Source organism: Amblyomma mixtum, unplaced genomic scaffold, assembly GCF_055824585.1.
Source record: "Amblyomma mixtum isolate Tamu unplaced genomic scaffold, ASM5582458v1 scaffold_27, whole genome shotgun sequence".
Classification (NCBI taxonomy): Eukaryota; Metazoa; Arthropoda; class Arachnida; order Ixodida; family Ixodidae; genus Amblyomma; species Amblyomma mixtum.
Genome location: NW_028317724.1, coordinates 383,759 through 397,611, shown reverse-complemented (window position 1 = coordinate 397,611; position 13,853 = coordinate 383,759). Strand labels below are relative to the sequence as shown.

Genomic DNA, 13,853 nt, shown 5'->3' with positions numbered 1-13,853 from the left:
ACCACGCAGCCTCTGCAGCCCACAGCCATGACTTACGCCGCAGCTGTGCGCCGTCCTGCACCTCGACGACGGGACCCAAGCCACTATCGCCCTCAGCCAGCTGCGTTGGACCGCCGCTCTCTCGCCCCAACCCGCCCGTCCTACGAGCGACGCGCACAGCCGAGGAAATGCGACGAGAGGAGAACTCCCGACCAGCGCCGCCCACTATGCTTCCACTGTGGCGAAGCCGGTCACGTCCTCCGGCACTGCCCATACAGAAGACTGGGCATCCGAGGGTTCTCTTACGACGCTCCACGACCCCGACCCGGCCAGCGACCAGCCGAAAACGAGGAGTTTTTGCGTCGGGAAGGATGCTCATCGCCGAGCCGCCTATCACGTTCCCCGTCGCCATCTTCACCGCGCTTTGTATCTCCTAGCCGAGGTTACGCGATGCGTGGACGCTCCCCCAGCCCCCGAAGGTTAAACTGAATAAAGCAGCTTCTGGAGGTGAGGTTGCTTCTGAGCCCAAGAACAAAGATCATCCATCGACGAAAACGCAAGACCATGCCTCAACTACGACGACTACACCGACGAAGACGACGACGACGACGCGGCCAGACTTGAACCTTACACCACCGCCCAGAGAAGTAACGTCGGAATACGCCCAACGCAGTCTCACTGCCCGACGAAGCCGAGACCGTACACCGAAGACAACGTGCAATACGAAAACGCGAACAAGTGACCTTGAAGTTATGGTCGACGATACGCGGTTACTGCCTTGGTGGACACCGGAGCTGACTACTCCGTCATGAGTGGGCCGCTCGCTGTCCGACTCAGGAAGGTAACAACAACTTGGGATGGCCCGCTGATCTGCACCGCAGGTGGCAACCTGATTACGCCGTCAGGACGCTGCACCACGAGAGTTACTGTAAACGGGAGAACCTATGCGACAACCTTCCTGATCCTACAGCAGTGCTCACGAGACGTGATTTTGGGAATGGACTTCCTGAATGAACATCGGGCGATCATCGACCTTCGATCTAAGTCTATCAAGCTTTCAACGGAAAAAGCCATACCTGCACAGGCACTTGAAACAAAATACACGTAATAATGAATTAAAGCTAGTAATGTACACAAATAACAAAACAAACAACGCCGAATAAAATACTCACTAAATGCACATAATACAACAAAAATACCAAATTTGTTAGTCCATGGTTTCCTTTAACAAATGCTGAAACGATTGTAGGTTAACCTCAGTAGCTATGTGTGATGGCAAGTTATTCCAATCTATTATAGTGCGAGGAATGAATGATTTCGCGTAGAGCACTGAACGGCATGTGATGCGTTTTATTTTGTTATCGTGGTCGCGGTGAGGAAAGACTGCAGGGTGTGGCAAAAAGAAGTCGTCGTGGAGGGTGGGATGGTGATACAGTTTGTGAAATAAGGTTAGGCGAGCGAAATGGCGTCGACATTACAAGCTTACAAAGCCTTTATAAGACCGAATTTTTAATATTCTTCGGCCGTGTGGGATCAGCATACTGAATTTAACAGTATAGAAGTAAAAAAAAATTGCAAAAGAAAAGCAGCCAAGCTCATCTCCAGTTAACACAGCTGGCGTAAGGGAACAATTGCTTCCGTGTAAAAAGCAAATTCAGAACCATTATATTTGCGACAGCATTCTACAATAGGAAGCTGAGTACAAAGAGGAACATTTTGACCGAAGCTGCTACACGATGAACTACACGTGCCAACCAATAACAAAAATTAAAAGAATACATAAGCAGATGATAAGACTTAAAAATTCCTTTCGTCCAAGCAATGTCCTCAGTGAAACGCTCTATCTTAGGATGCTGTGGATTGCCTTAGTGTCGAATCTTTCTTACTAAAACTTACCGGCCTATACTAGTTTAACCAAAGCGTTTTTGTTCGCGCGAGTTTGCAGGTTCCATCTTTATTGTGAATCTATTCTGTTTTGCTTGTGGTCTCTTATTTGCACGCTTGTGCCCTTGCAATGTTTTACCGCCCTAGTGTGCTGACGATTAAAGTGCTCTCGTTTTTTTTTTAAAGTGCCTTTTCGCTTTTTATTCGCTGCTTTGTATTCATTACTATGTACGACCTCTCCTGCTTAAGAACTTCAGCGCAGGCTGGATGTACTTGCGATATAAATAAATAAATATATCCCAACAACATCGGTTACCTGCACTGACTGTCGCGCTGCACTGCTATCGTTAAAGTCATCGCGTATTGAGGAGAAGTTTTCCGTCGACAAAGGACGGCATGTACATACGTCACCGCAGTGGTGGGCCGCCCACTGCGACCTGGCAGGCAAGAATCACGCTGACGGCGCAGGGAAAGCGGCGCATGGCGACATAGCTGTGCTGCTGTGATGGCGCCACTACGCTACAAATTCTTGGTGGGAGCGACGCTCTCTGTGGTGTCATCCCTAGCGTCGAAATAGACATTTATTACGCATTCACCCCACCTGTGACTTTCGCATGCCTCGAAATTTAGATACTCGTAACGGCAACTGCCCGCACCGAATTCACTCTGACGTTTCTTACATAAAATACTTTCTTCACAAAATAGGTGCATCAAAAAGTCCTCTGTGCATGCCATGGTGCGCGCGAAGATCTTGAGCAATTGGTCTCTGCTGCCAGAATTTTCGTACCCACCTCAAGGAATTTCTACTCTGCCAGGAGTGCGCCCTGTGCCTGGGCCCTGGAGTAATGCGGCTTGGGCTGTACGTGAGACGTGGGTTCGATTGACACCCTTTCAAAACCCTGGTTGCTTGTGAGAGCGCGAGTGTTGTGTTGTGTTTCAGCTTTTATTTTTTTTCCTTTTCATTTCCCTCTTGTTCAATGTTCTTTCACCTTCAGCTGGAGTAAAACTGCCACCTCACTATGATGCAAATGTGCTAGAAAATTCGCACATCGCTTCAGAAATGCGGAACTACCGATGAGAATGAGCGCAGGTAGCAGAGGTCTTTGTCCCGGAGTGCAGCAGGTGACATCTGGCCACGCAATGAGGCAGTTAGTTGATCGTCGGCCAATTAATGCATCCTGAATATATTTTACATTTTGATGAAAGCCGTTCAAGAGCACAGCTCACCGGAGCATTCCAGCAGCAAGCCAGGCGAAATGGCCCCAGTCTGCTCTTCCGAGTCCCCTCTCTTTCAAGCACTGCCGCACCTTCTCAAGCAACGCCACATCCGCGGCGCGTCTCACACTGAGCACGCCTCTTTCTGCCGCACACCGCTGCAGGTCCCTCATTCTTCTTGGATGCACGACAATTTTAAACATGCATTTTCGTTATTTTTGCCGCTTACTGTTGCTAACTGTGTTGTCATTGCTTTGAATTATAGCTTGTGTTATGAGTATTTCTAAATGACCTTATGCCTTAACACTACTTTGTATACTTTTGTTTCTCAAACCTAAAGTTTTTTCGCGCTTCATACTTTTTTTGCAATATTGTTTACTTGTATTCTCTTCACTTCGAAATCTTGTGTAATGATGCTGCTAAATACACGCGTTAGCTATTGTTTTAAATAACCCGTTGTGTATATATTCTGTACGAATTTGTAACCGCTCACTGCCTTCTGTAATGCCCTCCAAGGGCCATGAAGGAGCCTGAAATAAATAAATAAATAAATAAATAAATAAATAAATAAATAAATAAATAAATAAATAAATAAATAAATAAATAAATAAATAAAATGCGCCGATCGATGTGCGCAGCGGTAACCACAGGGGCAGAAACTAATTTGCTCTTTCGACATTTCTTCCCCTCCCCCCCCTTTTTTTTCAGACAACTTGACATCTCTGAAGCTCCTGATGCCGGACAACATTCTTGTCGTGCTGTTCAGCGGCTTCCTGGTGATCGGCTTAGTCAAGGTATCGAATTTCGATTGCATTAGAGTGGGACCTTCGGGCACCTTCGCCTGTGACGATTCCTTCCCCGTACCACTTTCTCACCTCTTCAGCTCCGCCTGTGTTATCGAACCACCAAATGAGGTCGCATGCTGGCCACTGTGAGCAGTCGGCTAGACTGGAAAAAGAATGAAACGTTACAGAATGACGGCGAAGTGGCGGCAGGCACTCGTGCTGTGCACACGCCGCAGGTGAATGAAATGCGAACCACATGAAACTGAAGACCACGTACTCGTGCATTGCTGTGACTCCGACATCACTGTGAAAGGGTGGTGTGAACCGAGTTTTTGCTTGAAGAAAAGCATTCGGCATGCTGTTCATCAGCATAACCATCGCCCACTGCCGGCTGAATTAAGGTCTTCTCCACTAGGACTCTCCCGTGTCAGCGACGCAAACCCGATACCTGAAAATCACAAAGCAAACAAGGGAGGAAACCCTCACACTGCTTAGCAATGTTTCGACAAGGGGACTTTATTTATTTATTTTATTTATTTCAATATACTGCAAGCCAGAGTTGGCGTAAGCAGGAGGGGCATAAAACTAAAAATTTGGCTGAGGGTTAGCTTGGTTAAGCCCGGTAATTGCGAAAGCAATTTCCCCTGGCTGCGCCTAGGTTGGCTGGTGGTGTGTCTTGGTGGTGTTCTTAGTAAGGGTTATGTTATCATAGTTAATGACGCTTAAGCTTCGCCTTTAGGAGTGGAACGCGACAGCGTGCTGTAGCGCTGCCAGGCAGTCCACGGAACGCCACCATCCGTTCGGCACGATGCCTTGCCCTTTGAAAGATGGCTAAAACCTAACTTGCGGAAGCTGATAAGGTGGCCAATGATTAAGGAAAAACAGGTGTGGTTGGGATACAAAAATGGGAGCAATAACACCGGGGGCCGGGTCAAAGGACCTGAGGAAAGTACGAACAGTGAGTAGTTGAAAGTGGGAATATAGATCGGGAATACGAGTTTCCTGATAAAGGAGAGCGTTTGAAGCTGATTTTGGGAGCCCGAGGCAGAGCCGTAGGGCATGCCTTTCCAGTAAGGCTTGTAGCGACTCGCGCGGCCGGCAGTGGCGGAATCCTGAAAAGGACGAAGTGGGCTGGCTCGTGCAAGGGAGAACGCTCTCCTGGCCAATCCCCCGCCGTGGGTATGTGCCATTCAGCCTGAGGACATCATCATCATCATCATCATCTGGACCTGGGGCGGCCGGAAGCTGCCGCCGGTGCTCTGCCGCTACCTCTTCTCAGGCAGCCCTCAAAATAAACGTGGCCGCGGTCGCCTCCTGGGCGACCCCCACATCGACCTCTACAACGTGGTGACTCGGCGAACCGCCTTTTCTTCACCTACGGCTTTCCAGGAAGGCGTACTGGGAGCACCCAAGTTTCGACCCGCCACTTCCTGCGTTCCATCCCCAGGGCATTGGCTGGTGCTTCGCTCAGGTGGAGGCTGCGCTGTACATGAACGTCGTCACTATCCAGCCGTTCAAACACGCAGTCCTCTGCGATATCCTCCCGCCCGCCCTTGTGCGCCGACCCACCTGCTCTGCCTTGGATTGCCGGCCATACCATGAGCTGCGTGCGGCCGCCTTGGCCGACTTCGGCGCCTACTATGTTTCGGTGCCGCTCTACGACGCAGCAGATCCGCTTTCGCCGCCGCCAACCTCTGGCCCTGCCTCACTCGCGCCCACGCAGCCTTCATCAGACCCCGGCCCGCCTCAGCAGCCCCTCACCGCCACTCCTGCCCAGCGTCTCCGGCCCGGCCGTTCCTCTCTATGCCACACCAGGTGGGATCAGTATGAGCTTCGCCTCACCTCCCACTACTGTCCTACCCGCGTCTTTGGCCCTGCCTCCTCGCCCTTCAGTGACGTCGCCACAGCCTCCTGCAGCCACGGACGACTCTGCGGCAGCTGCCGTGTCGCGGCAGCTTCCGGCATCTCCACCTACCTTGTCACTACCGCCAACAGGCCTCTGCAGCAACGCTGACGCCGCGGCGAGCAGATACTCCCAAGCTCTCGGCCAAGAACAAGCCTGTTAGCCCGAACTCCAGACCCTCCAAAGGACCGCACTGCACTGCAAGTCCCATGAAGCAGGTTAAGAAGGCGAAACCAGTGACGGTAGTCACAAGCATGGCTCTTGTCACCTGCCCTGCTTTTCCTGCAACGGACCCTGAACAGGTGCCAGCGTCTGTATTGAAGCCAATCCAGGCCACTGATGTGGATCCCTCTTGCTCCGCACCGGTGTTAGAATCATGTAGGAAGCCTGACACCGTTGGAGTGGCCATCGACCACCGCAAGTTCGACGGGAGTCCACCACCCACAGCCGGTTGCACACACGCTGCAGCTTCATCGGCCGCCGTCTAGCAAGACGCCTCTGCTCCCCTGGACCGCGGACGTACCCCCGGTTGCTCCAACGGGGCCGTGGCGGCCTCCGTTTGCCGCTGCATCGCCGGCGCCCTTTTCCATGATAGGCTCGGCGCCAGTGGCTAGGGCGCCGCTCATGCGGCCACCCGTCCCGTTCAAGCCACTCTGTCCATGGCTGGATGTGAGCATATCCTAGCGGCCGCATGCCGTCCACCACGCCCATTTTCTCACCTCGACTCTCGCTGCGCCTCTCGTCGCCGCCCGCCTGTTTACCGGACCCCGGACGGCCTGCACGACTCTCTTGACAAGCACCCACTAATCGTCTATGGGGGGGAGCCCTGTAGCGGCCTGCGCGGCCGTCAGTGGCGGAGTCACGAAAAGGACGAAGTGGCTGACATGCGCTAGAGAGAACGCTCTGGACCTTGGCCTCGGCCGGATGCTGCCGCCACTGCTCTGCCGCTACCTCTTCTCAGGCAGCTCTCAAACAAACGTGGTCGCGGTCGCCTCATGGGCGACCTCCGCATCGACCTCTACAGGCCAAGGGCAGGAACTTGCAGTCTGCGCTTCCCGAGAACAGGACGCAACAGAATTCCAAAATTGGTCTCATATAAGCCTTATACAGAAACAGTAAGGTGTCGCGACAGATGCCAAAGTTTTTACTGCCTACTCGCGTCAACTGGCCCAGAGCACGTTGCTCTTTAATAACTTCCTTTTTCATATGCTGGCGCCAGTCCAAATTTGGGTGGTGAGTAACACCTAAGTATTTAACCGTCTCTACCTGCGGAATTGGGGTGGAGACTAGCGAGATGTACAAAGCGGTGTCTGGAGGAAACACAAGCACGCCACGCTTGCTGGTATTAAGTGATAAACTAATTTGGTCCGACCAATGTTCAGAAGCAGTCAGGTATGCCTTCAAAGACTGGTAAAGAGAATGAATATTCTTTGCTGAGGCGAAAAAAGCTATTCGTCTCCGTATACAAAAGCTGTAATGTTAGGATGAATGAGGATGTCCCCAACCGATATGTTAAAAAACAGCTGTGACAGAACAGTACAGACCCTTGCGGCACATCTCTGGTTTGAACATAGGTATTAGAACAGAAAGCCGTCTTTACAGAAGAACAAACTGTCTTTTAAAAATTGACCTACCCAGGAATAAATGTGCAGTGAACGTAGCTGAGCAAGTTTGTTAAGAAGGACCGTGTGCTGTACTCCGTCATGGGCCTTGGCAACATCAAGTGTCATCAAAGCTGAAACTTACCTCTTGCGACTTGAAAGTCGGATTCGGCTTTCTAGACCTACATGTGCGGACCATATGGAACAGCCACGGCGAAAGCCAATCTTTGTGGAGCTGAGGCCGTTAACGTCATTAACATGCTTTGTGAGGCGACTGTGTACGCTTTCTATCAAGTTGACTAAATTTTAGGTCAAAACAATTAACCGTATATTTTGTAATTAAAATCCGTTCTCTGCATTCTTAAAAAGCAAAGTTATTTTCGCAAGCTTCTAACTGTGAGGTATCCACTTTTTTCTAATGACGCATTTGCGTTATCCAGAAGGTGAATGGTGAAGTCTTGCGCTAAAATCTTCAACATACCCACAGTAGCTCCATCAGATCCCGGGGCGGCAGACTGCATGGAGGAAACAATTGGAAAGAGCTCCGACACATCGACCTCAGTATAGTCCGAGCTGGGGGCGAGTGTGTGTAAAGGTTCAGTTTTCTGCATCTGGAAAAGCAAAGCCAGCCCCTGAGCGATACGTTCAAGGTTTTGCTTAGCCTCCTGAGGAGACAATACTATTGACTTTGTAGGGTTGGAGGCCAGACAGCTCTTGTAGTGTGTGAGTTCCGCTAGGTGGCACCACTTCCCCAGCTATATATTTGGGTTCAATAAAGCCTGAGGGTCTTTGTCCTGCTGAGCGGCGGTGTGTCTCGTTTGGCGTTCGTGCTTACAGAAGCACATCCCGCAGCAGTTCTTATTGTGCGCCATGAATCTATATAGGGCCTTCTTATTCTGGGGACTTGAGAGATACGTATTTAAATTTTGATTATATTCTGTTATAGTTATGTGAACCTATCCTTGAGGGCGCCACGGGCTACCCTAGCTGTGTATATAATAGCTAGAGACCGGATTTTAGGCAAATGCCTATTTTTTTTCAACGCTTCGTAGGCGCACCATTTTTACATATGAGCACGAATTAGGTGTTGACAATATGTTTAGTACTCTTTTTATAGTGCCTATAAATGCCTATTTTGGGTGTCAGTGCCTATAAATGCCTATTTCCGACGTCGGTGCCTAAAAATGCCCCATTTTACAGAAAAGGGGGCCTGAAATACGCTGTGGTTTTGCTTTCAGATTCTGTTTGCTTTCGAATACATTTCGGTTTTGAGTAGAACACACACGTGGCAACATTAGGTGACCTCGTCAGTTGGCTGTGGTGAACACTGCACCTACGCCGGCTGTATACACAATACCAACCACGTCAGCCAAAAATATCGAAGCAACCTTTTTCCTATTTTCTGCCATTTTATCATGGCAGCTTGTTGATGACTTTGGCTGTTAAAGTGGTAGTGGGCCAGATGGCACCACATTTCGGAAAGTATACGGAGGAAGTTATAGGTTCGTTCAAATAATTGCCAGTTGCTTCCAATTGAAATCAACTGTAAAATGTTCCATAAACCTGCTGTAAACAGTTTAACAGATTTATATTTCCACCTGGGTAACCTGCTTTATTTTCGTTCCTTGTGCCCCAGATGGTGCTCGTCTGCTACTGCTTCCATAGCTTTAACAGTGATTTCTAGATGGATGATGTTTATTTTACCATGGATCCTCGTGGATGTATTTACGTAGGCCCGTGCAGAACTATGATTCTTTTAGGCATATTCCGCATCAAGCAGCACTGTGTGCAACAGTTTATAGCATCTCGTATTTATGGTTTCCAAACCCTTCTTATGGCCAGCACCATTTGATAGTCGTGTGGCTCCAGACACGTGAAGCCACAAACTATAAAACACTGTTTACACAAATGACAACATATTTATTAATGTTGAAGCGTCGTGTATGCCTGCAATTAATAAGTTCAATTCCTGTGTGAGCGAAGACTGAACTCATTTGTCAGGTGCTTTGAATGGACAATGTTTCTGTCAATTTCTAAATACATGGCCTCCTGTTAAGGTGTTCATTGTTCCCACTTTTGTACACGACAAGCGAATTGTTTGTTTCGAGGTATACCAAAGTGTTTTAAAAGGGTTGGTAACCGTCCCTTTTGCTCTGCTGAAGCATGTGTATTGTACGAAAAGTTCCACGACAGCCTTAAAAAAAACGACTTCTAATGTTGGCACCTTGCTTAAGGTCCCAAATCATTCCTGCTGTGTTCTTGTTTTATTTTACGGCAGATATTGCACTCTGAAGTTCGGAATTGTGTGCACTTTTGATAAAGTTTATAGTGCCTACTTTTCTCCGTTAGGTGCCTAAAATGCAATTTTAGCCGCCTATTTATGGCGCCTAAAACATGCTTTTTAGTGCCTAAAAATCCGGCCTCTAAATTAATAACGAAACTAATCTATTAAAATAGTCTTCTTCGTTCGGCTACTGGCGTCGTGCTTGCTTGGCTGGCTGCTGCTCTGCGTGTAGCAGCCGGCGATACAACATATTCCTCTTTTGCTTTTTTGAGTTCTTTTGAAAGATGCAGAAAAAACATTTATCCAATTAGCTGGGCTTTGATTATAGGAAATGCTTTTCCAGGCAGCTTTTCGATGACGATGAGCTTTTTCACACTCTTCTGTCCACCATGGAGACGGCTGTCTGCCAGGGGCTGCAGCGCACACGGAGAATATAGAATGCTCAGCAGCAGCTTGCAGAAAGGAAACGGTCTGCTGAGCTCTTTCTGCTCGACTCGAGCTAACTATAGAGGGAAGTGAAGCAGAGATCATTTTTTGTACGAAGTGTGATTTACAAACTTCATGGTCGCACCACTTTTTCTGAGGCGAGATTATAGAATATTAAAGGTTATTGGAAAGTGGTCACTAGATGTACTATCGGCCGGCAAATAAAATGGACCACCGCTCAGGGTAGCGGAGCGGCTGCGGAGCCGCACAGGGGCGCTGTTATCTCGCGCCGCTCGCTGGCAGCCAGAGTGCCGCGAGTGACGACAAACTTCGCCCCCGCCCTCGCGCGGGGGCTTGTCGCGCTTGATAAATATCTAGTATTGCGTTCAGCTGCTCTGCTGTTGACGGTCCCGATGAAGGGGAGCGCGCATCGCCTATTCATCGAGCACATCGGGCTGTGGCAGATCAGTTGGAAAGCCGCAGTCCGTCAAACCGCGGCTGTGTGAAGAAACGAGGTGGAGTCTTCTTTCGAAGCGAAAAGCTTCACTAGGCTCGTCAACACCGCGCTTCGCGTGGGACACCCCCGGGCGCCGCCGCGGCGAGCCCTTCCTCCTCCTCGCCACCCCCTCCGTTCTCTTCCTCGCCACCGGTTTACCCTCCGCCGCTTCCGCGCGGTCTCCGCGAACCTAGTCTATAAAAAAATATAGTAACGTTGGTCTCCGCCGCCGTCCCAAGAGGAGAAGGTTCTTTCGCAAGGCGTTGCGATAACGCGTGAGCGGCGGCGGCGGCCATAAGAGGCCGTGCGCCGCGGCGCGCGCTCCATCGCCACTTCTCGCCACTGGCACTGCCGCTCGATCTCTCCTCCCTTGGGAGGAAGATCGAGCGGCCGTGCCACTGGCTTACCCCTTGCCGCTGCTGCGCGGTCTCCGCCGCCGTCCCAAGAGAAGGTTCTCTCGCAATGCGTGCGAGAACGCACGCGTGAGCGGCGGCCGTAGAGGAGGCGCAGACATTCGCCATGGAAGGAAGAAAAGAAGACCCAGAAGTGGTAGCGAGGGAGTTGGCTCAAAATCTACACCACTATCGTGGTGCTCCCAGTGCATTGTGCGCGAACTGCGGCAGCCATGACGTCAAACAAAGCATAACTGCAGCTTTTCGCTTGTATATCCAGGCTTAACCATAGCTATGCCACTGCCAATTTTTTGGTTGTCCTTTTGTATTGCCCTCATGCTAGATGTTGCTGCTAATCCCCTGCATCCACCACAGCCGGATTTTAGGCAACACGGTCCAAGGCGCCGCATCGGCAGCCACCGTGACTGGCGCTTTTTCACGCCAGTGAGATAACAGAGACGGCGAACTTCTCTGCGGGCGCTGCTTCTCTTTCGGAGCTGTCGTATTGGCACTGTCTTCGCAATAAGCTTGATGTTCTGTTGAGCAAAACATCTGCAAATCTTTTTTTTAAATTAGGGTCTACGATACGTAGTCTTTGACGATAATTTCTTTACAATGGTTCAGTCCCGAAGAGATTCTTAGGAAGACGAATCACACAAATTATTGTCAGTGATGGAATTTTTTTGGGGAAAGCAGATTAAATATCTCATTGGCATTTTTCAGAATGACCATAGTGAGACGAAACGTTGCCGTCTGCCGCGATGACTTGACATAGTGGTCTTGGCATAGAGTCATATAGTGCCGCCACTAGGTCAGTACGACGGCCATCCGGGAACGGTCCATCCAGGACGTAGAGAATCATGCGACCGGTAAGGATCTCGCAGTACCTCGGCCCGGTGAAAGAGCTCTCGATCCGCACGAGTGGGCCGAGGCCGTTCCTACTGAACACCGGCCACTGCTGAGCACGTTGTGGGTGTAGTCAGGAGATACCTGTGCATAGAACAGCAAAGATGTTCCAACAAACATTAGCATATGTCGGCTCCCAAACTTAAATCAAGTAGCGCTAACAAAACAAATCCAACATTCTACTGAAGCTTCTGTTCGGCAGGAGATAATAACCTACATCGTATTCGATACTGAATCTACGTCAAATCAAACAAAAGGGAACAGCGAGGCTGCGCTATATTCTCATAATTAAATTCAAAGGCGCCAAACCATACGTACACACACACACACACACACACACACGAGAAGAAAGAAAGACGAGACAGAGCGCCACTCACAACTGATTTAATGTGCCGAAAGACACGTACATATATGTCACTGTCGGCGCATGCGCAAGGAAGACATTCAGCTTCGTGATGATAAGCAGCGATCAAAAAACGCTTTTTCAGCCTTATACAGGTTTATCGACGTTTCGCTGACGCACAAGTTGCCCCTCTTTTCGATATGGAATGCTTCTATCAGTTCCCTGGCTTTTGTCACACTACTCTTTGCCAAAATCCGCACATCAGAAAAACATGGTTCACAAGTGCGCGACTGGCAGGTTCTAATGTGCATGGGTAAATGGGGGCCATCTTTATTTTGTTCTACATTTCTTTGGTGTTCTCTGATCCGCTCATTGACACATCGCCCGGTTTGTCCGATGTTGGAACTGCCGCAGGAGAGGGGAACTTCGTACACAATCCCTACCGCACATTTCGTGAACGGTCGCCCATGCCTAGTACCGCAGCCACTTTCTTTTACTTTTTCTTTTCTTTTGGCTATTCGAGAGCAAAGGCTTCCAAGCTTTTGGGGGGCGGTAAAAACGAGTGGTACCACATGCCTACTCGCAACCTTCCAGGCGCAAGTTCCAGGCGAAGTAAGTGCTCTCTTCCGTCCGGTGCTACCTTACTGGGAACATGTGAAGCGCACAAGCAAGATTCTGAAGTCTGAGCTGTGGCGCCAAATTCGCCTGCTGGACGACCTCCTTCGCTGTGCTTGTTTTGCGCAATGTCCCCCTTGGCTTGCTGGAAACAACATGCGATCTGCCAAGAGGTTGGCCTCCCAGATGACCGAGCGACTCTGGTTGTGCATGCTGAACAGTCTCCTCAAAGTGACAAGAAAGGACAAGAAGAAAGGTGGGAGGGCCTTGGTGGTTGAAGGGGACATTGTTTTGCCTGAGAAGGTAGAGGCCGTGCTTCAAAAAGGTCCAAAGTTCGGTGTTGAGCCAAATGTGCCCCCGCATGAACTGGTTGCTGTAAATCGTAGAATAGCTAGAAAAGCTGATTCAGAGCAGCAAGAAAAATGTCTACTGGAGGGTGTTGACTGCCTTCTTAAATGTGGCTACCCGAAACCTACTCAACGCAGAGAAATGTTTAGCGGAAATATCGTGTCATTCTTCAGCAAAAATTCTTTAACTCTTCTTCAAGCTGATAAGGAGGGTGGTTTTGTCGTTTTGTCCGATGATAACTTCTCGAAAAAAGCAGATAAAGCGATTAAGAAGAATTTTACGCCTGTCCCTGTAAAGTGCACAAAAGTTAAAAACCGTGCAATATCCATGTGCGTGTGTTTGGGCTTGTCCAGCCTTGCTAAAGAAATCAAGAATACCAAAAATAACGCCCTGAATGTGTTCTTCTCGGTGAAAACACACAAGGTTGGTTTACCTTTCAGAACAATAGTTACAGAAAAGGGGTCGTGGCAGAAGCATATTAGTCTCTACTTGTTGAAGCACTTGAGCAAGCTAGATTTACAAGGCCCGTTTTTTACCAAGAATTCTGAAGATGTTTGTGATTTCCTGAAATCTCAGACTGGGATTGGGCGTGCCTTTTCAGTCGATGTTGTTGATTTATTTTATTCCGTGCCCCATGATGCCCTATTTACTTCTGTTCGGGAATGTATTGAACGAA

General features: G+C 49.4%; 1 protein-coding gene across 6 annotated transcripts in view; it reads left to right on the top strand.

Moving 5' to 3' along the window:
• The window catches only part of LOC149324514 (uncharacterized), a 168,507-nt gene that overhangs the window by 67,173 nt on the left and 87,481 nt on the right, over positions 1–13,853 (top strand). For all 6 annotated transcript variants that reach the window (XM_089565458.1, XM_089565457.1, XM_089565455.1 and 3 more), the window contains exon 3: positions 3,787–3,872. In XM_089565458.1, the coding sequence (XP_089421584.1) occupies positions 3,787–3,872 (86 nt within the window). The remainder of the gene's footprint in view (positions 1–3,786; positions 3,873–13,853) is intronic.